General features: G+C 37.1%; 1 protein-coding gene across 6 annotated transcripts in view; it reads right to left on the bottom strand.

The window, feature by feature from the left end:
- Positions 1–26,289, bottom strand: part of APAF1 (apoptotic peptidase activating factor 1) — a 92,681-nt gene that overhangs the window by 57,004 nt on the left and 9,388 nt on the right. For 4 of the 6 annotated variants that reach the window (XR_004676096.1, XM_034987762.1, XM_034987764.1 and 1 more), the window contains 10 exons: positions 17,378–17,561; positions 14,655–14,767; positions 14,422–14,553; positions 12,236–12,474; positions 11,644–11,811; positions 10,804–10,935; positions 7,055–7,168; positions 6,405–6,589; positions 2,231–2,357; positions 1,136–1,261 (listed from right to left, as the gene is read on the bottom strand). Coding sequence is in view for 4 of the 6 variants with exons in the window: in XM_034987762.1 (XP_034843653.1) it covers positions 1,136–1,261; positions 2,231–2,357; positions 6,405–6,589; positions 7,055–7,168; positions 10,804–10,935; positions 11,644–11,811; positions 12,236–12,474; positions 14,422–14,553; positions 14,655–14,767; positions 17,378–17,561 (1,520 nt within the window). In the remaining 2 variants the exon portion in view is untranslated. Of the gene's footprint in view, positions 1–1,135; positions 1,262–2,230; positions 2,358–6,404; positions 6,590–7,054; positions 7,169–10,803; positions 10,936–11,643; positions 11,812–11,904; positions 12,475–14,421; positions 14,554–14,654; positions 14,768–17,377; positions 17,562–26,289 lie in introns of those variants that run through there. The other 2 variants (XR_004676097.1, XM_034987765.1) reach the window with 2 other exon arrangements.

Below are 26,289 nucleotides of genomic sequence, written 5' to 3' on the forward strand. Positions count from 1 at the left end.
CTTTTCCAAGGTCTTACTTTGTCTGGACACTCCAAAGTCTTCTTCAAGTGAGTGCAGACCCCAGGAAACTTCCAAGCCAATTTTCTTGCTCCCAGGTCCACTAAGACCCACCCCATCTAGCCAGTTTCAACAGTCCATCTGTCCGTCCGTCCTTCCTTTCTTCCTCCCTCCCTCTTTCCTTTCTCCCTTTCTTCCCCTCTCCCTTTCTTTCTTCCCCTCTCCCTCTCCTCTCTATTTATCTATCTACCCACCTACCTACTATCTACCTATCTACCTATCTATTTATTTGCAGTACTCCCACCAAGTTAGGATCCATCTCTTTTTAAAAAGCCTGAAGCAAGAGGCACCTGGCTGGTTCAGTCTGTTGGGCATCCAACTCTTTGATTTCGGCTCAAGTTATGGTCCCAGGGTCATGAGATTGAGGCCGGTGTCCTCACCCAGTGTGGAGCCTGCTTGGGATTCTCTGTCTCCCTTTCCTTTCTCCCCGCCACCCCGCTCCCACATGCGCACACTCTCTTAAAAAAAAAAAAAAAAAAAAAAAGCCTGAAGTGAGGTGTTTGGGGTGCCTGAGTGGCTCAGTTGGTTAAGCGTCCAACTCTTGATTTCAGCTCAGGATCGTGAGATGAACACGGCGGCATCAGGCTCCACACTGTGTGAAGCCTACTTAAGATTCTCTCTCTCCCTCTGCCCCTCCCCCACCCAACCCTCCCCACTCCGCACTCCCTCTCTAAAAGAAAAATATCTGGGTTGCACACTTCACAAATTATGTATTTTACAACAGGAATCCAATCTCAGTAATTTTGTGCAGCAACAATTCCAATCACATTGCCCTCAAAGATTCCAACTGATATTTTATCACACGGACTTATCAATAATAAACAGGAGGCAAATTCATTAATTTGTAATTGTTTCTCCCAGCTGTCTGGTAAATATCTCAGGCTGAGAAACCTAGGCATTTTTGCTGGTGCTTAAAAATAGACAGTGTTAATTTGCAAGTGGATAAAAACTGGTTTGCCTCGAGTCTGTAGATTAACAGGCAAGAGTCCTTTACCCCTACTCACCCTAGTCCCTCCACTATGGAAAAAGAAAATGAATTCTATGGTAATTACAACTCAAGAGAAAAATATTTCCCTACCTTCACTTTTTTATCCACTGAGCAGGTTGCTATTAATCTGTCATCTGCAGAGAATGTACAACAAAGCACTTCATCCTCATGAGCCTTGATTTCTAGCAGTTTCTCTCCTGTTTCAGCTTTGAACACCTGCACAAGCAACAATAAAATCTTTTTACCATAAACCAATGGCCACCATTCAATAAAAATCTTTCTTTAAAAGACCTTAATCCATAGTATTTTGCAATAGTAATGAACCTTGGCAAAACCACTCTAAAAAGCAGAATATCTGTCAGAGTTTATATGTCTTAACATAGAGAACTATCCCTTATTAAATGACTGTAATATCAATAAAAAGAGCCGGCAGAGTATAGCTTCAGTTCTTGAGATTAGTTTGGCAAATTCTTTTTTTCTTCTTTTTTTTTTTTTTTTAGTTTGGCAAATTCTCAGAAAACATTTCATTCAATATGTTTTCTTTCTGGGGCTCAAAACCCAAAATTAATAAAATTAGTAATAAAGCACACATATAAAAATAAGGTTTACAGTCATAATTTTGCAAAGACTAAACCTAATCTAAATATCAGTTTTAACTAATCTGATCCCGTTTCCTTCAAAATCAAAAAGCAGAGCACAAATTTAAAGAAAAGCACTCATTCATGTATCCCAAAAACAAATGAGAACTTAAATTCCTTCAAGCACCTTAGGAAATAATCTAGTCTGATTCCTGTTTATAGTCAGAATCTGTGTCTGAACCTGTGATAAGGTAGGTATTTTACCTAATCACTGTTTTTTAATCAGAGCCCTGTGCACTGTGATATGGAGTCCTTATGTCTTTTAACAATTTGCATTTCCTCATTACTCTTAGAGGGCTCATGGATGACAGTAACGGATTTGCTAAGGTAAAAGGTACTTTTATGTCACTTGGCAACTTTAAAATTATGAAAACACACAACCATGTCTTCTAAATTTCCAGAGACAGCTTTTATAAAATGTTCAAGAGATTTGGATTTCTCTAATTCTAATGTGCAATTTTCTTCAATTCTAGGATTTAAATATATTCTAATATGTACAGTATTCGGTACATGCCTCTTTCAATTTTTCTCAAGAGATATGTTTTACCTGTAGGGTTTTATCAACTCCACAAGAAGCTATTCTTTGACCATCCTCAGAAAAGCAAGCATGGTAAACAGCATCTGTATGGGGGCGGACAACTAAGCGGGAAAGATTCTTGATGTTTTTTTTGTTTCTACATACAAGGAGAAAATGAACAGAAACCCAGTAAGTAATTTTTTTTTCAGTAATAAAGTAAACTGTCTGTTAACACTGTTGTGTTGCCAAAAATACAAAATTCTTAAAATTAAGTTACCAGCATGTAAATGACAGCATAGATCTCCTGAAGGAAAAAAGTATTACGAAAGTGGCTTTTAAGAGAAATGCTACCCTATATAAAGCAACCTGTCAGGTGCTGCAAATGTCAGAGTTGGGAGAAATCTAATTAATCAAACACATGTTGCTTTCTATTTTCCTTTGATATATTAATGATAACATATGCAGAGAAATCATTATGTAAGGATACCCTCAAAAAAATCTCCATTGTTTTTAAAGGGAAAGAAGCCAGGGCACCTGAGTGGCTCAATCAGTTAAGCAACCCGACCCTTGACTTCAGCTCAGGTCATGATCTCAGGGTTGTGAGACTGAACCCAGCATAGGGCTCCACGCTGGCCATGGAGTCTGCATGAGATTCTCTCTCTCCTTCTGCCCCTCCTCTCTCTCTCTAAAAAAATTAAAAATTTTAAAAAATAAATAAAAGGAAAGAAGCCATAGCAAAATGAAGCTCATTTCCTAACTGAAGTATGACACTACACCCACCATTAACAATGATGTACTTTTTTTTTTTTTAAGATATTATTTATTTGAGGAGCACCTGGGTGGCACAGTCGTTAAGCATCTGCCTTCAGCTCAGGTCATAGTCCCAGGGTCCTGATATCGAGCCCCACATCGGGCTCCCTGCTCAGCGGGAGTCCTGTTTCTCCCTCTCCACTCCCTCTGCTTGTGTTCCCCCTCTCACTGTGTCTCTCTCTGTCAAATAAAATAAATAAAATCTTAAAAAAAAAAAGAGAGAGAAGTACCAATCTTCTGCATTTAAAAAAAAAAAAAAGATATTATTTATTTGAGAGAAAGAGAAAGAAGGAGAGAGCGAACGAGCACACGAGCAGGGAGGGGGCAGATGGAGAGGGAGAAGTAGGCTCCCCACTGAGCAGGGAGCCTGAGGCAATTCAAGGCTCGATCCCAGGACCCTGGGATCATGACCTGAGCTGAAGGCAGACGCTTAACCAACTGAACCACCTAGGTGCCCCACGATGATGTACTTTAAATTTGCTCTTCTCTAACCACAATTATTCATAGAGGAGAAAAAGAAAGCAATATCATTTTCTTTGTAACTATTCCACTAGTGCAGTTAATATATTATTTCTTATGGGTTAAAGGGGTAAAGTATTAGAACAGTGTCAGAATTTCATATACAGACACCCCAGTCACTTTGAGTACAAATAAATATGTTAAATGGCATTGTACTTATTTTAGGAGTCAGATAAAGAGCAAACCTACTTCTACTACTTATTAGGTGTGTAAACTTAGGCAAATTATTGAACCTAATAAGTTTCCATTTCCTCATATGTACAACAGGAGTAATGATACCTGCTCTAAACACTGCCTGGCACATAAGGATGCCACTGTTACTATTCTTTAAAAAAATTAACCACACATCTACTCCTGAAACCAATATTACACTATATGTTAACTAACTAGAATTTTTTTTAAAAGATTTTATTTATTTATTTGACAGAGAGAGACACAGCGAGAGAGGAAACACAAGCAGGGGAGTGGGAGAGGGAGAAGCAGCCCTCCCGCTGAGCAGGGAGCCCCATGCGGGGCTCCATCCCAGGATCTTGGGATCATGAGCCAAAGACAGACACCTAACGACTGAGCCACCCAGGTGCCCCTAACTAACTAGAATTTAAATAAAAACTTTAAAAAAATTAACCACACACAAGATGGACCAAATGAAAAAAGGGAGCACAAAAGGTAAATCAGACTTAGATCTTGCCTAGAAAGTATTATAATTTATTAGAAGCAAAGAAACAAACACTATATGAACTAAGGTGATGAGAACCTAGAAGAAAACCAGGTAAATTACTAGCAAAGATTAGAAGATTAGGCTAAAAAAATACTCTCTTTCCCCTTGTTCTAACTACTCAATTCCCCAAAGGTCAGAAAGTGACTGTTGCAAAGATTGGCATATAACAGATAGCCAAAAAGTATTAAAGAAATAACAAATGAATGTATGAACACAAAATTTCTTTGAAAGCTAAAATTCAGTTAAATTTAAGCTTATACCAATCTAAACATTTCTATAGGAAAAAAAAATCTTTCTAGTACTAAAGTAAAGCATTCTTTGAATATGACCTGGTCAAACCCAGTTAAAAGATTCAGCTCACAGAATGACTAAGCATTCTGTGAGAGAACATCACAGGCTGAAACGCAGCTGATGCAATGGGAAGAAAAAAAAAAGCAAGAAAAAGTGAAAAATCAAATTCAACAAGTCATAAGAGAACAAGAACTAAACCTATACCCATCTGATTATCAGACCATGTATTAACTCTATTTCAACCACTAACCAAAACATCAATTCAGTTGGATCTTCCACAAATTTCTTTTGCATACCAACTATATGGACCAGGAAAAATGCTAAATGCTATTCTTAATAACTAATATTTATTGAGGACCTTCTGTGAACTAGGTACTGTTCTAAGCACTCTATGTGTGTGTGTATATGTTTGTATACACACATACTTATTTAATCTCAATAATGCTATGAAAGAGCACTATTAGGTGAGAGAAGTTGAATAACTTTCCCTGGTTATAAATAACCAATAAAGCAGAGCTGGGTTTCAAGTCCAGGCAGTCTAGAGCCAAAGTCTATTAATTTTAACCTCCAAACTATTCTAAACTACAGAATGTATAGACTAGTAACAGAAAAATAGGCCATCACCATAAAGTGAAACAAATGTTACAATATAAAGTGAGCAAGTATTCTAGAATACAGACAGGTTTACCTTAGCTTCAATGAATTTGGGAAATCACCTATGGCAACCTATTTGGAAAGAGGGCCCGGGACTAATAAATATTGCAGATATCAACCTAGAGTTCAATTCAGATATAAATTACACATGTGAAAAGACAACCACTCATGTTCATTATTTCCAGCTGTAAGAGAAGCATGGCATATAGAAGGCACACGGAACATCAAGCTCAACAGACCCAGGAGTTAAATTCCATTCAACAAGCTACATAAGCTTAGTCAAGTCTCAACATCTCTGTGCCTCAATTTTTTCATTTGTAAAATAGAGCAAATAATATTTACCTTCTAAGGTTTGAAGGTAAAATGAGTAATGTGCGCATATCATATATAACAGACATTAAAAAGATGAGTTAACCCTCTTTTTCTAATTGATAAGATTAAGACAAGAGCAAAACTGAATAGACTCTTTTAGGAGTTAGAACAATCAAAATTCAGTGGAAGTTTAATGAGGGCTATCTGAAAGGCGAAGGGCTAATCACTATATATCCAATATCTCATTTCAATCTTCATAAAAATAATATACCTCAAAGAATTGCTATCTCTATTTTATATACGAAAAAAAGAGCAACCTGTAATTTGTTCAAAATCACAGAACTATCAGGTTTCAGAAATGAGACTTAAGGGCGCCTGGGTGGCTCAGTCGGTTAAGCGACTGCCTTCGGCTCAGGTCATGATCCTGGAGTCCCGGGATCGAGTCCCGCATCGGGCTCCCTGCTCGGCGGGGAGTCTGTTTCTCCCTCCGACCCTCCCCCCTCTCATGTGCTTGCTCTCTCTCTTTCTCTCTCTCTCAAATAAATAAATAAAATCTTTAAAAAAAAAAAAAAAGAAATGAGACTTAAATCAATGTTTGTGGCTTCAAAGCCCATGTTCTTTGCTAGTAAACTATGTTACAATAAGTAAACCACTTGGTATTATTTAGTATGACTGGTCAAAATGCCTACAGGCAAGCATCTATTTCTATGGACTCTTTGAAAATATGTATTTCTCCTATGCTCACTTCTCCAGAACTTTTCAATAAGTAAGAATGCTTATTAAAAGTTCCAGCCCTTTACAAAGTAGTTAAATCTTCCTGGAGTGAACTTATTCACTACCTGAAAAATAATGACACAGTTAGCACTCCACTCCCTTTGGTTTCTTTCCTAATCTACTTACATCCACTCCAGGTAAAGAACTCCATGATCGACCTCCTGCTTGGCCTGCAGCTTAGCTTGCTGATAAACTTCTGAAGTTTCTGGTTCACAGAGACCCAGCTGTACAATATTAGGAAATGGCTGTCGTCCAAGAAGATGTCCATTTAAAGATAAAAATTCCTGGAAATTTTCACAGACTGCACAATCCTATGAACAAACTGAAATCTCTTAGAAATATAACTAGACTCAAGATCTGGCATTTTTCTGTTTCTGTGATCTTGTCACTTTAAAGGCCTAAATGAGATAGTCTCTACATGAGCTAAAATTAAACAGCCAACCATTAGGTAACAAATATATGGTGACCCTCTCCAGACTTTTAAACATAGTGTAAAAATCTCATTATCCAAGTATTACTTTCTTGATACATTTTTGTGTAAAAAACAAACAACAAAACAAAAAAACCCAGTGGACACTTTACTTCCTCAACTTTCAAACCTCAATCCCATCTACATTCCCAGTAGGCTAGGAAGCAAAATAATTAGAATAATCAAGGGTCAAAATGAGGAAATTATCTCTCTTTGTCCCTTTTATTCTGCTCATCCCCACTATTAAACCTAGAATTAAATGACAATAAGATGCCCTTTAAGAACTTATTTTTCATACTAAGCGTACCTTTTCATCCAATATATGCCTGTATTCCACAAATTCATGAATCAGATGAGCAGGGCCTACGAGTTCAGTTTTTGCTTTAATCCAATCCAGGGAAAACATTAAAGTACAAAGTTCCTTTAAAAAAAAAAAAAAGTAAGATGAGGATACTGTTAAAGACATCAAAGAATTTTAACCCTACCATCCTTATCTTTTTTTTTTTTAAATAAAGATTTTATTTATTTGAACGAGAGAGTGATCGAGAGAGAGAGAGAAAGAGCACAAGCCAGGGAGTGGGGCAGAGGGAGAAGCAGACTCAGCAGGGAGCCTGACATGGGGCTCAATCCCAGAACCGTGGGATCATGACCTGAGCCAAAGGCAGACACTTAACCGACTGAGCCACCCAGGAGCCCCTACCATCCTTATCCTAACACCACTGAAAGAAACGTAGCAGATAACTTAGAATTTAAGGACAGAAAGGAAGCTATTTTAAAAGGAACCAAATAAACATAAAATGGACCACACAACTTAAATCAAAATAAATTTTAGCTGGATTAAACACTTAAATATAAAATAGAAAACCTCAAAAAATTCTATAGGATACAGGCAAATATTTTTGTAACCCTAGGATGAAGGAAATGTTTGTAAACATGACACCAAAAGTACAAAAAAAAAAAAAAAGAGAGAGAGAGAAATGTGAACTTAACTACCTAAAAACTCAAAAACCTTCAATATAGTTGAAAACAATATAAATAAAACTTGACAAAAAATAAAAATATTTATTTACAACACCTATGATAGATGAGGGCTTAATATTCTTTTTTTTATAGAAAAATTCTAATAAGGGGCGCCTGGGTGGCTCAGTCGGTTGAGCAGCTGCCTTCGGTTCAAGTCATGATCTCAGGGTCCTGGGATTTAGTCCCACATCGAGCTCCCTGCTTCTCCCTCTACCTCTGCTGCTCCCCCTGCTTGTGTTTTCTCTCTCTCTGTCAAATAAATAAATAAAATCTTTAAAAAAAAAAAAAGAGTACTGCAGAGGAAGCCATGTTTTCAAAAACAAAAAAAAAGAAAATTCTAATAAAATAAGAGAAACACCTCAACAAAAAAAATAGGTAAAAGCAATGTAGGAGACTCAATGCCAGAATAAAAGGTATAAATGGCCAAAAACCTCACCAGTAATCTAAATGAAACAACAAAGATTCAGCATGTTTTAATATCAGATTTCTAGGGACACCTGGCTGGCTCAGTCGGTTAAGCGTCTGCCTTCGACTCAGGTCATGATCCCAGAGTCCTAGGATCAAGTCCCACATCGGGCTCCTTGCTCAGCAGAAAACCTGCTTCTCCCTCTGCCTGCCACTCACTCTGCTTGTGCGAACTCTCTCTCTCTGACAAAGTAAATAAAATCTTAAAAAAAAAAAAATCAGATTTTTAAAGACTAAAAACAGTAATAAGAATATTAGCTGGAGGGGCGCCTGGGTGGCTCAGTTGTTAAGTGTCTGCCTTCCGCTCAGGTCATGATCCCAGGGTCCTGGGATCGAGCCCCGCGTCGGGTTCCCTGCTCAGTGGGAAGCCTGCTTCTCCCTTTCCCATTCCCCTGCTTGTGTTCCCGCTCTCGCTGTGTCTCTCTCTGTCAAATAAATAAATAAAAATCTTTAAAAAAAAAAAAAAAAGAATATTAGCTGGAGTCAGAGGAAATGAACACTCTCACATACTGTTGATAGTGATGTAACTCAAGAGAACCTTTCTGGAGGACAGTCTGGTAATCTGTATTAAAATTCTAACTACACATACCATTTGACCCAGAAATTACACTTAAAAAATGTGTCCTAAGAAAATAATCAGACAAGTGTGCTTAAGCAATCTAACTGCCCATAAGCCTCAATATACAATGAAATAGTAATGCAGCTTCAAAAATTTTTTCACTCTATATAAACTGACATAAAAAGAGGACCATGAAATACAGTTAACTGGGGGAGAAAAAGGATATAAGACTATTTCTATTATGATCCTATTTTGGGTTTAAAGAACAAGTATGTGGGGGTGCCTGGGTGGCTCAGTCAGTTCAGTCTCTGACTCCTGATTTTGGCTGAGGTCATGATTTCGGGGTTGTGGGATCGAGCCCTACATCGGGCTCTGCACTGGGCATGGAGCCTGCTTGGGATTCTCTCCCTCTGAGCCTCCCCCTGCTCACACATGCACTCTCTCCCTAAAAAAATTAAAATTAAGGGAAAAAAAAGGATAAGTATGTGTATCTGAGCAGCAAAACAACTTGGAAAGCTATACACAAAAGCATTAGCAATAATGTCATTTTCACTTTCTTTTTAGTTTTTTGCCTATATTTTTCCAATGAAAAACCTTTAAAAATTAGAAATTATCTTTAAAAATCAGAAAAAAAGGCTAAAAAGGTAAGAATAAACTGAATCCTGTCACACTATCATACATACCAAGTTTTAAAAAGATGCACTGATCCAATAATCGCACTTCAAAAAATTTTCAAAGGAAATAATGTAGGTGCAAAGACAACATTGTTCATTACAGCATCATAAAGGCAAAAAACTGAAAACCTAAATGTGCAACAATTACAGTTTAAGTAAATTTCGCACAAGTATTTATTGGAATACCTTCATTCCAAAGTGTATATTATTAAATGTAAACTATATTTTGCTAGGTGAAAAAAACAGGATACAACAATACACCATTTTTTTTTAACCAAGAGATAACATACCTAAGCATAGATAAATTACTCAAAGTACATATGGTTTTCCAAAATGTTAACATTTTGAATAGTTGGTACTCATGATTTCAAATATCATCTATGTGGTGATGATTCCCAAATTTTATTTTTAGTCCATAATGTTCCCCCAGAAATCCAGATTCATATATCCAACTATATACCCTTTATTTACAGTCAGATGTCTTAATACGTATGAGACAGTATATTCAAAATGATTTCCTAACCTTCCCTTTACCCCTGAAAAATACCCAATCTGCCCACAGACTTCCCAATCTCAGTTCAGGGCAACTCCATTCTTTCTGTTGTGCAAGCTTGGAGTCATCTTATAATGCACACCAAATCCATCATAAATCATGATGATGCTATATCATCACTTTCTCCTTCCATGCTGAGCACTTACTACTCCCAACATAGTATAAATTTACTTGTCCACTGGTAGTATAAATTTACTTGTCTCCCCACAGAATGTAAATTCAATGAGAGCAGGGACTTTGTGCCTATGGTAGATCCTCACAATGAAGAATAATATACCAGTACCTAACAGGCACTCAATAAATATTTGCTGAATGAATGAATATAATTTCCCATTCTCCATTTCCTCTCAAAGCCTAAAAACACAAATCCATACTGCCCAAAAAGGAAAGCTACTAGTAAGAAGAGAGTGAATTTTTAGGTGGTTCATTTACTACAGTTACTAAGGTACCTTTCTAAATCACTGTAGGTAAAAAGTGTAACAAAAACAAAAATACTTACATAGCCTATAATCCTATTTTTACTAATAAAAGAAAATTCTAAACATAGGAGGAAATAGAAGTGAGATAAAAATAATTTTTAGGGCACCTAGGTGGCTCAGTCAGTTAAGCGTCTGCCTTCACCTCAGGTCATGATCCCAGGATCCTGAGATCGAGTCCCACATCAGGTTCCCTGCTCTGCAGGGAGTCTGCTTCTCCCTCTGCCCCTCCCCCACTCATTTTCTCTAAGAAATAAATAAATAGATCTTAAATAATAATAAAAATAATTTTTAAATGGGTCACCTTACTTTGTGCATATTGGCACTAGCCATGTGGTAGGCCAGAAAATTGTACCAATACATGCAGTCCTCCTGATCCGGTGAAAGAGTATGTGGCTGGTAATGTTTCTGGAACTGAGTGATTATCTTCTTATGTAAATCCTGAAACCCAAATGAAACATTTTAGAAGACAGAAATAATTTCATAACCTAAGCATCACAGTAACTACAGCTTACAAAGCTATTTAAAAATGTACAGAGAATCTACCCACAAAATACTTACTACAAAAGGAAAAAATTAGTAGCTTTACAGTGGAGAAACTAGCAGGTACCACTTTAACCAAGTGATCAACTTAACATCACTGACAACAAGACATATCAACACCCTGATATGATGCACTGAGGACACAACATGACTTCTGTAGTATTCTTGCCAAAAATATATAACCTTAATCTAGTCATGAGAAACCATCAGACAAACCCAAACTAAGGGACGTTATACAAAATAACTGGCTAGTACTCTTCAAAAGTGACCATGAAAGATAAAGAAAGCAAAGAATTTTCATAGATTTGAGGAAACTAAGGAAACATGACAATTATATGCAATATGGGATCTTGATCTGAACCACAAAAAAGGCACTGGGGGAAAGCTAGCAAAATCTAAATAAAATCTGTGGGTTAGTTAACAGTATTCTATCATTGTTAATTTTCTAGATTTGATAACTGTATTATAGTTATATAAGATGTTAACATTGGGGGAAGCTAGATGAAGGTACATGCATAAAACGCTCTATGCTGTTTTGCAACTTTTCTATAAGCCTAAAATTATTTCAAAATAAAAAAATTTTTAAAATGTACAGAGATGCAGTACCTGAAGTTGGTTGCGATTCTTCTCTATAAGGAAATCTACTTGAAGATCATGTAAATAATAACAAAATGATTTTCCATTCCGATCACAGAATAAGAGAGACTTATTAACAAACTCCTGCAGTATGTCTTCAACTTCTTCAGTTTCCATGTCCCAGAGAATACATAACACCTAGAAATCATTTTAAGCATTTAATATACCACAAAACTACGATTACCAGGATTGTAGATAAGGTGTTAACACACACACACACACACACACATACACACACAAATCATATCTTAAAGCCCTGAATAACAGGGTTTTATTTCTCTTCCATTTCATATGAAAAAGCTCAACTATTCGTCAAGATAGAAAAGAGAAGAAGTCAGATGCTTCTCCAGCCTCACTAGAACTGAGAATAGGAAATAATCTGAGTTCAACACCAAGCCCATGATGGAGACTAAGAGCAGTGGGATTTTTACAGCCCCCCACATACACCTCAGTGACATGGGTCTTAACCTTCCAATATCCTCTCTAACAACATCCTTGGTACTGTATCAAAAGTTACATGCCATAAATATCCAAGGACAAGGATTGTTGGTCCTTCTATTACCTTTGTAGGCACCTTAACATCCTTCTGAAGGATAGAAAGATCTGCGTAATAATCTGTGATGTCCTCTCTGAGCATTTCAACACTTATAGACATGGCTTCATCCAGAGCCTCATAATCGTAGGATGAAGATTTCCTTATTCTCTTAAATTGCTTATTCTGAAGTTGCCTGAGGTAGTAATCCCAACGGTTGGGAAAATCACGTAAAAGTGCACCAATTAAAGACACTACAAGAGGAGAACCTAAAAACAAAACAAAACGAAACAAAAGTCACTGTATTAATACTGTCTCATTTCAAAATTACCACTAAGAGTCCCTTTATTCTTAAAAAAAAAAAAAAATTCTGCTGCATATTATCTAAAGCTTTAAAATATCTATCACTCTTGGATTCTCTTTAGATATTTATTCTAAGGAAGCCACTAGAAATAAGAAATACTTCCTCTAAGGATATTCATCACAGCATTATTTAAAATAGTGAAAAAATCTTAATAACAAATGATTGAATAAATTGAAGTTACCACAGTATTATGCCATTGGTAATTTTTTCAAAAGATACTTAATGACATAAGCAAACGTTCAAGATTTGCTATATGAAAAGGGAAGATTCAAATTGTGTATACCACTGTAATCTCAATATTTTTTTCAAAGTTTTATATGTCTTAAAAGACTGAAAGAAATACTCTTATGGTGCTAATTACCAAATTATGGGTAATTTCTTTTTTTTTTTATCGTTTTACACATTTTTTAAATGTTTCAAAAATGGACATGCATCACCTTTATAATGAATACAAACAAAGTATTCTTTTCTAACATATTTCTTAAGTCAGTTAACTCATTTGGAGTGCCTGGGTGGCTCAGTCGGTTAAGCATCCAACTCTTGATTTCTGCTGAGGTCATGATCTCAGGATCTTGAGATCAAGCCTTTGGTGTGGCTCCCCACTGAGTGGGGAGTCGGCTTCCCCCCTCCCTCTCCATTTGCCCCTACCCCCTTGTACACATGTGCACGCACTCTCTCTCTAATAATCTTTTTTTAAGAAAAGTCAGTTAACTTGGGGCACCTGGGTGGCTCAGTCGTTAAGTGTCTGCCTTCGGCTCAGGTCATGATCCAGGATCCTGGGATCGAGCCCCACATCGGGCTCCCTGCTCAGGCGGGAAGCCTGCTTCTCCCTCTCCCACTCCCCCTGCTTGTGTTCCTGCTTTCACTATCTCTCTCTGTGTCAAATAAATAAAAATCTTTAAAAAAAAAAAAAAAGTCAATTAAATCAAAACCAAGTATCTATTTGATGGCAAAAAGAAGCAACAAGGTCTACTGAAGTATTAACAATAATGGAAGAAGTAATATTAAGAGCTCATAGATGTAACTATATAAAATTTTAAATTTCTGTATGTCAAATAAATACTACAAAAGAAATTAAAAAGCAGACAAAAAACTAGGGGAAAGTATTTGCAAAAATATAGCAAAGAGCTAATAGCTTCAATAGTTAGAATGACTAAAAATCAATTAAAAATACTAATATCACAAAGAAAAACTGAGTCAAGGATAATTTCTTAAAATGCAAATATTCAATAAACCAGTAAAAAGTTTAACTTCACTAATAAAAAATGCAAATTAAGAGGAAAACACCAGAGGTGCCTGGGTGGCTCAGTTGGTTAAGTGACTGCCTTCGGCTCAGGTCATGATCTCAGGGTCCTGGGATGGAGCCCCACATCGGGCTCCCTGCTCGGCAGGAAGCCTGCTTCTCCCTTTCCCACTCCCCCTGCTTGTGTTCCCTCTCTCGCTGTCTCTCTCTCTGTCAAATAAATAAATAAAATCTTTAAAAAAAGAAAAAAAAAAAGAGGATAATACCAGTTTTTACCTATCAAATTAGAATACTATTTTTATAAAATTCCAACCAAAAAAATGTAAAACTCTGATTCTCACTATATTTTTTATCCTTTGGCAGAAGTCATGTCTTCATCTAACCCTTCCCACTAACATATTATGTGTGTTCATTAAATATTATTTTAATGAATAAATGAATACCAAAATATTATTATCTACTTAGGGTGTCAGAGAAGAACCTAAAATACTAAATATTCTAGTAAAGTTTCTGGATGTTCATGTGCTAAATTATCATATTCAGTAGCTTAATTTACAAAAGGGCAAAATTAGTATCTCTATAATTCCTTCATACACAAAATAACCACACCTTTACATTCTTTTATAATACTGTGAGCTTGCTCTGGCAAATCTGCTTTCTTCATATTAACAAAAAGGGATAAAATTTCAAGTCCTTTTTCTTTTCCTAAGCCACTCTCCACAGAGACTACGTATTTAGGACCTGCAACAAAATCACAAGATATAATCAGTAATTTGGTTTAAGTATATTTAAATCTAATTGAATTAAAACATAAGGGAAGTAAAAAGTAAATTAATCCTTACCCATTACTGAATCTGTAACACTCTTGTCTCTGGTTGTAAGGAGAATTTGACACTGATTGTCAAAAGCTTTTAATACCCAAGGATCCCAAACATCATCCAAGATCAACAGAGACCTGATTTAAAAAAACAAAACAAAACTGTATTAAATCACTAATGACATTTATTATTTTAAGCCTCTTTTAAAGAAGGATAATGTGGGCACCTGGGTGGCTCAGTTGTTAAGCATCTGCCTTCAGCTCAGGTCATGATCCCAGAGTCCTGGGATCGAGTCCCATATCGGGCTCCCTGCTCGGCGGGAAGCCGGCTTCTCCCTCTCCCACTCCCCCTGCTTGTGTTCCCTCTCTTGCTGTGTCTCTCTCTGTCAAATAAATAAATAAAATCTTTAAAAAAATAAAAATAAAAAAGGATGATGTCACCAATGTCTTAAAATTTACAAAATAAAGATGTCTATTCATGGCTCTTCCTCTTTGCTATATTTCTTTCACAATATACTGAATCAAATAAAGAAAAAAAAATTAGAGACTTTCCTCTCTTCCCACCCCAAAACAATGAATGCATTTTAAAGTTAGGGAACCTATAAAAAGTAAACTGTGTGTACCATGCAGGTGTTAAAAATTGGTTGCCGAAACTTAAAAAAAGTATCAAGTAATGAGATTTTTCTAATTCAGTTTTAAAGCACCAAAACTAAATGAGAACTGGGCTCAGGTTAGCTAAAATCAATCATATAAAAATAATATTTGAGAGATTCCTGGGTGGCTCAGTAGGTTAAGTGTCTGCCTTCAGCTCAGGTCATGATCCCAGGGTCCTGGGATCGAGTCCCGTATCAGGCTCCCTGCTCAGTGGAGAGCCTGCTTCTCCCTCTGCCTGCCGTTCCCCCTGCTTATGCTCTCTCTCTCTGTCAAATAAATAAATAAAATCTTTAAAAAAAATTTAAAAATAAAAACGATATTTGACCATTTTTTACCTACAAAACTAACAATTTCATATGTCCCAACCGGATATAATGCACTAGCAAGAATATTACCCTTCATTTGGTACACTAGTGGGGTTTTTCCCATCCATAAATCAGTTTATTTATTCCTAATGACAAAGAACCTCTGTGCCAATTCTTGATTGGTTTCTCCAAAAACTTTTTTGAACTCAGCAGAACAGATGGAGAAAAAATACAACTAAAAGCTAATAGCATAATTATACACTAGCATTTTTATCCTAGTGGCACACTACTTCTGTGCACTATAAAAAAAAAGATTCTGGGTACACATACAGACTGGAAAATTGCAAAAGTATAAACCAAAATGCTGCTCTGAGAGAAACAAAAAGGATGACTTCATTAGCCATGGTCTGATACATCTGATAGCATTTACAATATTTTCCTAAATAGTAATCACTTTTATTTTCGTAGAGAAGGGAAGCAGGACTAGGGAAAAGTTACTGCACTAGAAAAGAGGTAATATTTAGTGGTCTTGAGGCCCCTGGGGGGTTCAGTCAGTTAAGCGCCTCTTGATTTCAGCTCAGGTCATGATCTCAAGGTCGTGAGATCCAGCACTGAGTCAGGCTCCATGCTGGGTGTGGAGCCTGCTTGAGATGCTTTCTCTCTTTCTCTCTCCCTCTGCTCCTTCCCCAGCCCTATCTAACAAAGCAAAACAAAACAAAACATAGTGGTCTAAATCCCATTTCCTCCAGGAAAATCAGTACCAGTGCCTACCAAGGGGAGGGAGCAATAACAGAAGGATTTGGAAGAGAAAGAAGCCAGAGAGAAAAGAGCTTGTCCTCTGTAGAATCACCTAAGAGGCTTTTCCCAAATTACTACTCTCACCGAATATTCTGATATTAATCCCCTTACCAATTTAAGAATCACTCAACCACTGCTACATATGAAAGTGTAGTGCATTATCAGCTGCACCAAGGAATTAAAAAAAAACATTGAGAGCCATTACCTAACTCTTACCAGATTTACTGTTGAACACCCAAGGAAGGCTTTATTCATCTTTGTACTTGCAGCACTTGACCCAGAACCTGGCACAACACTCAATGTTGGTTAAATGAACCAGTGAAAGAATGGCTGTTAGATCAGGGAGATCAAAATGTTGATTGAATCCCAGGTGATTAACTACTGATGGTTACACTGTTAACAGAAGCAACAACTAATCTACCATCTCCCTTCTGGCTACTGAAAACCGTGAAACAATTGATAACAGTGCCTGGCACATAATTATAATATTTATTGAATGAATTAAAATAAACCCTTGAAGTTCACAGAAGAGTTTTTTATATACATATACATACATATATATATATACACATACACACACACACACCTCCCAAAACTAAGAACACAACAGAAGGGTTCCATTAAATAAATAATCCTTTTACCAGGTGCCTACATTTATTCTGTCTCTTGTTCAATGTTATCCATTAGAAATAACAGATTTAAGGTAAGAAGCCTGCATTTTCTAGCAAAGACCCCTCACTAACTCACCTACTTAAGAAATACTTCTTGAGCACTTCAGTGGTATATAAGAGACAACATGGTAGGTGCAAAGAAAAGTAGCAATTTCAGGCCAGTGGCAGCCATTTTTTAATATAAGACAAAGAAGAACAGAAAAGCAATGCTTCACTCCTAGATCTCTACTGAAGAGCAAGAAAAGATATGATGTTCTTGAAATGTCAGTAGTTAAATCTCATTGGGACTTCATGCACCAACTAAATTTGATTATCTGTACCTTGGGTGTTTGCGCAACATCAGAATGCGAAGACGGTCTTTAGCCTCTTCAATGTTGAGTGGAAGCCTCTGAGAGAAACTCTCATCTTGATCCAACCGTGAGCAAAGATTCTGCAATTTCATCAGAAGTCCAGATTTGTCTTGTTTCCCAACTGAAACCCAGTGCACACCCCCTGGGAAACAACCTAGTGAAGAAAATAGTAATAAACTTAAGGCCTTTGAACAAGAGTCCTCCTTTGAAAGATTTTAGTGATAAGTAGCAGATTTGTTTCAATTTTCAATCTTATCTTCAATTTCTCTTGATTCAGGGTATACATTTTGCTTATGGAGTATTGTTGAACTTTATAACCTGAATCTAAGAAAAGCTGAAGATGTGAAGAAACTGGTTTGAAATAAATCTGCTATTTATCAGTAAAATCTTACCAAACAAAAATTTAGTCTTAGTCCTATGTCATCAATGATCGCTGTACAACATAGTTTCTCAGCCTTAGTACTCTTGACATTTTGGGCCAGATAATTCTTTGTTGTAAGGAACTTCCCTATGCACCGCAGGATGTTTAACAGTAGTCTCCCTGGCTTCTACCCACCAGATGCTAATAGCACTCCCCCACTCTGGTTATGACAACCAAAGATATCTCCAAACATTGTCAAAATGTCCCTTTTGGGGCAAAATCACCCCTGACTGAGAACCACTGATATCCAGGAACACATAACTCATTCATTATGGTTCTCATACAGTAACTTAAAGTAAGAAGTTAGGTTCAAGTCTGGCTCTACTGCTTACTAGCTATGCAATCTTTAGCAAATTACTTACCCTCACGTTCACTTATTATACCAGAATACGATTGTTTACCTTACCAATTTCAGAGTTACTGTGAGAAATTAATGATATAACACATGTGAATTTGCTACGTCAACTGTAAGGGTTTATAATAGACAGGATTATTAGTGATATGGATCTGACAGCACCTTGCAAATATTAAGCTCTGAACGAGTAGGCACCATATGAGGATGGACATTATTACCATCAACTGTTATCATCATTATCATTGTTAATTAAGCCACAGTATATCGTAAAATACATATTTTTACTTACATAGGTATCAAGAGCCAAAAATCTTAGGCCTTCAAAAACTATACTTCATCAGTTCCCCGCATAAATACAAAAAATTGCTAGAGGGGTCCCTATGTGTAAAATTCGGTGAGCAGTAGCATTATTAGAACATACCAGTGTCATTAACCATAAATATTTATATCATGTGATTGTAAATAGTATAAGAAAAAGCAAAAACTTAATAAAAGATAAATGAGTTATAATATACCAAAGGGCAATTTATTTACTGGTATTCACAAATAATTAACTACAAAAATCACTATTTTAAAAGTTTAATCATCCAAAAGAAAGATTTGTGTATATGCAAAGACTTATTTATGACATATTTATTGAGCACTATTCTAAGAGTTTTACATATTAATCTTTATTTAATCCACATATTAAACTATCAAGCAGACACTATTTTTTTTTTTTAAGTAGGCTCCACGCCTAGCAGGGAGCCCAATGTGGGGCTCAAACTCACAACCCTGAGATCAAGACCTGAGCTGAGATCAAGAGACAGACACTTAACTGACTGAGCCACCGAAGTGCCCCACAAGCAGACACTATTATTATCCCCATTCTACAGAGGAAACTGAGGTATAGGAAGGTTGAGTAATTTGTCCAAAGTTACAAAGATAATAAGCAGAGCTGGGATTCAAACTCCAGCCCAATGCTCAACTTCTAAACTATTCTGCCTCCTCAAGGATATTCACTGCAGCATTGTTTGCAACAGGAAAAAGCTGGAAACAACTTATAATGTCCATCTTAACCACTTCTTCCCAAGCCTGAGGCAGGCCCAACTGAGGAAGGAGAAAACCTTATACATAAATGAGGTTTGGAGTATTAAATAGGACTTGATATTTTAATTACTGAAATGAAGATTGTTGGAATGCAAACTGGTACAGTCACTGTGGAAAACAGTATGGAGATTCCTCAAAAAGTTAAAAATAGAACTACCCTGTGGCGCCTGGGTAGCTCAGTAGGTTAATCGTCTGCCTTCAGCTTGGGTCATGATCCTGGGGTCCTGGGATTGAGCCCCACATCGGGCTCCCTGCTCAGTGGGGAGTCTGCTTCTCCCTCTCCCTTTGCCCCCCCCCATGCTCGCTCTCTCCCTCCCTCTCTCTCAAATAAATAAAATCTTTAAAAAAAGACATAGAACAAGGGGCGCCTGGGTGACTCAGTCGTTGAGCATCTGCCTTCGGCTCAGGTCATAGTCCTGGGGTCCTGGGATCGGGCCCTGCATTGGGCTCCCTGCTCCGCGGGAGGCCTGCTTCTCCCTCTCCCACTCCCCCTGCTTGCATTCACTCTCTCACTGTGTCTCTCTCTGTCAAATGAATAAATAAATAAAATATTAAAAAAAAAAAAATAGAACACCCCTATGATCCAGCATGGCACTACTGGGTATTAACCCAAAGAATACAAAAACAGTAATTCAAAGGGATACATACACACCTATGTTTATAGCAGCATTATTTAGAATAGCCAAGATACGGAAGCAGCCCAAGTGTCTACTGATTAACGAATGGATAAAGATGTGGTATATATACACAATGGAATATTATTCAGCCATAAAAAAGAAATCTTATCATTTGCAATGACATGGATGGAGCTAGAAAATATAACACTAAGCGAAATAAATCTGAGAAAGAAAAATACCATAGGATTTCATTCATATGTGGAATTTAAGAAACAAAACAAATAAGCAAAGGGAAAAAAAAAAAGAGCAAGACAAACAAAGAAACTGACTCTTAACTACAGAAAACAAACTGATGATTACCAGAGGGGAGGAGGAGAGGGGATGAGTTAAATAGGTAATGGGGATTAAGGAGTGCACTTGTCCTGGACGATGTATGGACTTCTTGAATCACTCTATTATACACCTGAAACTAACATAACCCTGTAAAAAATAAAGTCACACAACGAAAAAAAGTAAATAAAAAGATAAGTGTGGGGGTGCCTGGGTGGCTCAGTAAGCTAAGCACCTGCTTTCGGCTCAGGTCATGATACCAGGGTCCTGGGATTGAGCCCCACATCAGGCTCCCTGCTCAGCAGGAAGCCTACTTCTCTCTCTCCCACTCCCCCATTTGTGTTCCCTCTCTCACTGTCTCTCTCTCCATCAAATAAATAAATAAAATCTTTAAAAAGAAAAGGGGAATAAATAAATAAAGTCTTAAAAAAAAGTTAAGTGCACTTGTAATGAGCACCAGGTGATGTACAGAATTGTTGAATAACTGTATCATACATATGAAACTAATATAACATTGTATGTTACCTAACTCGAATTAAAATGAAAACCTTAGGGAAAAAAAAGAAATTAGGGGCACCTGGGTGGCTCAGGCAATTTAGCATCCAACTCTTGATTTAGGCTCAGGTCATGATCTCAGGGTCCCGGGATCAAGCCCCCACATCAGGTTCTGCACTCAGTGCAGAGTATGCTTGAGATTCTCTCCCTGCTCCTTCCCCCACTCGCACATATGCGCATGCTCTCTCTCTCTCTCTAAAATAAATAAATAAATCTCCCCCCCCCCCCATTAGATTGTTTTTAAAACCTGAAATGACCTGGGGATTCTGAACCTGTACAAGGCGGGGAGAAGAATCAGTGCCAGGGAAGTTTTAAACAGGCAATAAGGGAAAAAAGTTTTTTCCGATTACACCCTACAAACCTCAATGCAATAGTTATACATCCAGTAACTAAACCTAATAAAATTGTCAAGGTTTATGATTATGAATTTAAATTGGAATTCAGCTGGGTGATTTTCTCCAGCAAAGAGGAAGCAAGTAACTGTCCAGATGAAGCAATGGGGAGTAAGTGAGTAACTGTCTGGATAAAGCAATGGGGAGTAAGCAATTAGATTCCATCTCCTAGCATAGAGAAGGAAGCAGCATTTACCCAAGTAAGGAGAAACTGAAGAACCAAAAGCATGTGCAACGAAGCAACCGAACAATGGGTGATAAAAACCTAGGCCTGAGCCTAAGAGGGGGCTGATGAGAAAAACAGGATATTATAGAATCAACAGGTAAGTCTTGATAGGTGAGAAAACTGTAGTAGTGAACTTGATCAGAACAGGTGGAGATGGGCAAAGAGTAGAAGACTCTAACATTGAGATTTCAAAAGTGGTATCATTTCTGGTATTGAGAACAACAAGGGTCCAGTCTGTGATCAGGAAGTATATGGATAAAGGGAAGTAAAGAAAATGGTTACTGCAGATAAAGACATCAAGAAACTGAGAGGCCAAGGTTTTGGATGACTCATCTACAGAAATATGGATATCTTACTAAGAGTGTCAAGAGAAGAACTTAAATTTATAACTAAGAGCTTCAATCAACAATGAATGAGAGCAATACCATAACTGGGAAAGATCAGAGAACTCAACCTCAAAGGACAGACTTTAGCTGGAGAAGGGAGTATTAATGGTCTGGATGAGGCAACAGAAAAGCATGGACAACATCCACCCATTTCCTTGAGCTGAAATATGTGGGATGTAAAGGAAAAAAAGTTGCCATACCACGGAGGACAGCTACGGAGAATGTGGTATCCTCTGAGAATTGTCCAATTTCAGATAAGGAAGGAGATAAACGTTCCAAGAACAGGTTGATAAGATAGAGGAGTACCTTGATCACAGAGAAGGAAATCTAGAGGGTAAGACAGAAAAGTTTGGGAATGAGAGGAGGAAACCTAGATCACAACTGACAATGTACTGAGTACTAACTGCATAACAATCTAAAAAATAACAAATGACCAGGAAACAGAGAACTCTGCAGGAACTAAGGTAAAGATAGTGCTGTGAAGCATGGTTTGATTATCACTGAAAGCTTCTGGAAGTTCCCTTAGACTTCCTTCAGTGTAAGTCAACATTTATGAAATAGTAAATCCCTTAGGTTTCCCTTAGTGTTATACCTATGTTCTTTGTGTGCACAGGTTTGTAAATGCAAAGGAAAAAAGCTTGGAAAAATTCACTCTAAACTGTTAACCATGATTACTTGGATTTAGAATTTAGGAGAAAAGGAAGAAAGGCAGGTGAAAAGAATTTTTACTTCTTTCTAAATGAAAATACATTTGTAATTTTTTTTAAGATTTTATTTTTAAGTAATCTCTACACCCAATATGGGGTGCGAATTTACAACCCCAAGTTCAAGAGCTGCATGCTCTACAGACTGAGCAGGCAAGGCACCCCTACTTTTGTGATATTTAAAACTATTTTAAACTACCTGTTGCTCCTAAGGTTTTATGGGGGTTTTTTTAATGTGTCCATTCTATTTAAAATTTCTTAAAAAATCTGGGGCACCTGGGTGGCTCAGTCATTAAGTGTCTGCCTTCAGCTCAGGTCATGATCCCAGGGTCCTGGGATTGAGCCCCGCATCGGGCTCCCTGCTCGGCGGGAAGCCTGCTCCTTCCTCTCCCACTCCCCCTGCTTGTTGTTCCTGCTCTTGCTGTCTGTCTGTCAAATAAATAAATAAAATCTTTAAAAAAATAAAATAAAATTTCTTAAAAATCAGGGCACATGGGTGGCTCAGTCAGTTAAGTGTCCAAATCTTGACCTCAGCTCAGGTCTTGATCTCAGAGTCATGAGTTCAAGCCCCACGTCAGGCTCCATGCTGGGCATGGAGCCTACTTAAAAAAAATCTATCTTGCAAATCATCCCAGAGTTAAAGACAAGGGAAAGAAAATACCTGATGTACCAAGCTAGTGAATTCTTCAGATTTAAATTTATGTACCTATCACCTAGACCAAAGGTCTCTCTCTCCTAAAAACAAATACCATATGATTTCACTTAAATGTAGAATCTAAAACACAAATAAGCAAAAAAAAAAAAAGGGAGAAACAAACCCATAAATACGAAGAACAAACTGATGGTTGCTAGAATGGGGGGAATAAGGGGGAATGGGCATAATGGGTGAAGGGGAGTGGGAGGTACAGACTTCCAGTTATGGAATGAATAAGTCAAGGGGATGAAAGGTACAGCATAGGGAATATATCAAATGGTATTATAATGGTACTGTATGGTAACAGATGATAGCTATACTTGTGGTGAGCACTGCATAACATGTAGAGTTCTCAAATCACTATGTTGTGTACCTGAAACTAATGTAACATTGTGTGTCAACTATACTTAAATTAAAAACAAAATTAAAAAAAAATAAAAGCACAATAATATGTTCAAAAGCAAAAAAAACGTCTCTCCTAAATTTAAAACTAAAAAATTAGGGCATTAGAAACATGCAAGGGGCACCTGGCTTGCTCAGTCATTAGAGCATGCAACTCTTGATCTCAGGGTCATATGAGTTCAAGCCCCACACTGGGTGTAGAATTTACTTTAAGGAAAAAAAAAAAAAAAAACCTATGCAAGAAAAAATGAAACACTGCTAGCTTTACAATGAAAGATAGAGACCAAATGACCAACTGATCTGCAAATCTCCTACTGTCAAGTACGATAGTTAAATACTGAAGTATTAATTCCACATTTCAGAAAGAATGTAAAAATCTTGACTATGGGCACAAGAGGGAGCAATTTAGCCTTGAATGAGGCTTATATCTGTGATTCATTCAGAGAAACTTATTCACAGAAAAACTACCTTTAATCAAAGAAAATTAACCCCATTCTACTTTCACATGTGACTTACCTGGTAGCAATTAAAAATCTAATAGAATCTGGGGTACCTGGGTGGCTTAGTTGGTTAACCGTCCGCCTTCAGCTCAGGTCATGATCTCAGGGTCCTGGGACTGGCTCAGGTCATGATCCCAGAGTCCTAGGATCGAGTCCCACATCAGACTCCCTGCTCAGTGTGGAGTCTGCTTCTCCCTCTGCCTCCCCCAGCTTGTGCTTATGCTCTTTCTCTCTCTTTCTCAAATAAATATTTTTAAAAAAAAAGAAAAGAAAGAAAAAGAAATCTTGGGAAGGACAGAATAGGTAGACAGCCTCTGAAGAAAGCTTCCAAGCTTTAAAAACAGCATATAAAGACAACAGTGTCAATGGTTTAAAATATATGAACTCTTCACAATTTCCCTACCCCCAAAAAAATAAATAAAGGTTTGAACATTCAAAAGGAAACTGGCTAACTTAAAAATGTATAGGCATAAATAATTAAGAACTTAATATTCTTTAATTTTTACCAAATACCACCCCAAGATAACAAAAATTCTATAGGAACTACAGTTTTAATGAAGTTTGTAAACTTTATAGTTATCTACACTTTCAAAAGAAAAAGGTTTTATACTAAAATTAAATTGCAAAAATCCTATATTTTAAAATGGAAGTAAACTCCAGAGATTAAAATTTAAATTTAGAATAAAGTATCTACTTGGAGCACCTGGGTGGCTTAGTCAGTTAAGCGTCTGCCTTCAGCTCAGGTCATGATCCCAGGGTTCTGGAATCGGGCCCCACATAGGGCTCTCTGCTCAGCGGGGAGGCTACTTCTCCCTCCCCCTCTGCCTGCAGCCCCCCCTGTTTGTGTGCTCTCTCTGACAAATAAATAAAATCAATCTTTAAAAAAAAAAAGTATCTACTCTTGAACTAGTAGATATATTAAAGCAGACTCCAAAAACATTAATGAATATGAATGGTAAGACTATAATAGGGCTACTTAAGCAAAATTCAAGAAGCACAAATCAGAAGACACAAAACTGTGTTAATTTAACTATATTGGAATTAAAGATTTGTTAAAGACATCCAGCATAAAGTTAATACAGACAAATAAAAAGATATTTATACAGACTAAAATCAACAAGACCTAGTATCTAGAATATAAAAGAAACTCCTAAAAAGCAATGAGAAAAAGATGGAAATCTCAATGGAAAAACAGACAAATGATACAAACAAATTTTATTTAAAAAGGAAACCCAAAAAGCTAAAAAGCTTATGAATAGTCAAACTCAAGTTATCAGAGAAATGCAAATTAAAAGATACCACTTTACACTTGCTGGCCTGGCAAAAATTATAAAGCTAGATGATACCTAGTGTCAGTAAGGAAGTGAGGACATAGGAGCCCTCATACACTACTGGTGGAAATAAACAGACTGGAGAGCAAATTTGATATTAGTATTTCCTATAATTTAGTGATTCTGCTTCCAGATACATAAACTCAAAAAATTCTCATTTCTGTAAAAGTTCAACCCAGCTTTGCTGGGGCAGCAAAGAGTTGGAGACAGTCTGTATATCTATTAGCTAGGGGAATGAACAATAAAATGTGCTGGATGCACCCCATGTAGGGCAGCAATCAGGTATAACAAATAAGATATACAGCCAGCAAGGATAAATCTTAAAAATAACATCAAGATATGGACTCTGAGAAACAAACTGAGGGTTTTAGAGGGGATGGGTTAGCCCGGTGATGGGGTGATGGGTATTAAGGAGGGCACATATTGAATGAAGCACTGGGTGTTATACGCAAACAATGAATCATGGAACACTATGTCAAAAACTAAAAAAAAAAAAAAAAAAACCGTCAAGAGAGCTAGGAAATAGAATAAAATAATTAACACTATAACATTTATGCAAATTTACAATATCTGCCTACAAACAACAAACGTTTTACAAGAAAACATACATTACACATACACTTACAAAGAACACACATTAAACATATTGGAAGGGGGTGCCTGGATGGCTCAGTTGGTTAAGCGCCTGCCTTCAGCTTGGGTCATGATCCCAGGGTCCTGGGATCGAGTCTCGCATTGGGCACCCTGCTCAGCTGAGAGCGTGCTTCTCCCTCTCCCTCTGTTACTCCCCCATTTGTGCTCTCTCTCTCTCTGTCAAATAAATAAAATCTTTATAAATAAATAAATAAATAAATAAATAAATAAATAAATAAATAAATAA

Source organism: Mirounga leonina, unplaced genomic scaffold, assembly GCF_011800145.1.
Source record: "Mirounga leonina isolate KUSES-001 unplaced genomic scaffold, KU_Mleo_1.0 Mir_418, whole genome shotgun sequence".
Lineage (NCBI taxonomy): Eukaryota > Metazoa > Chordata > Mammalia > Carnivora > Phocidae > Mirounga > Mirounga leonina.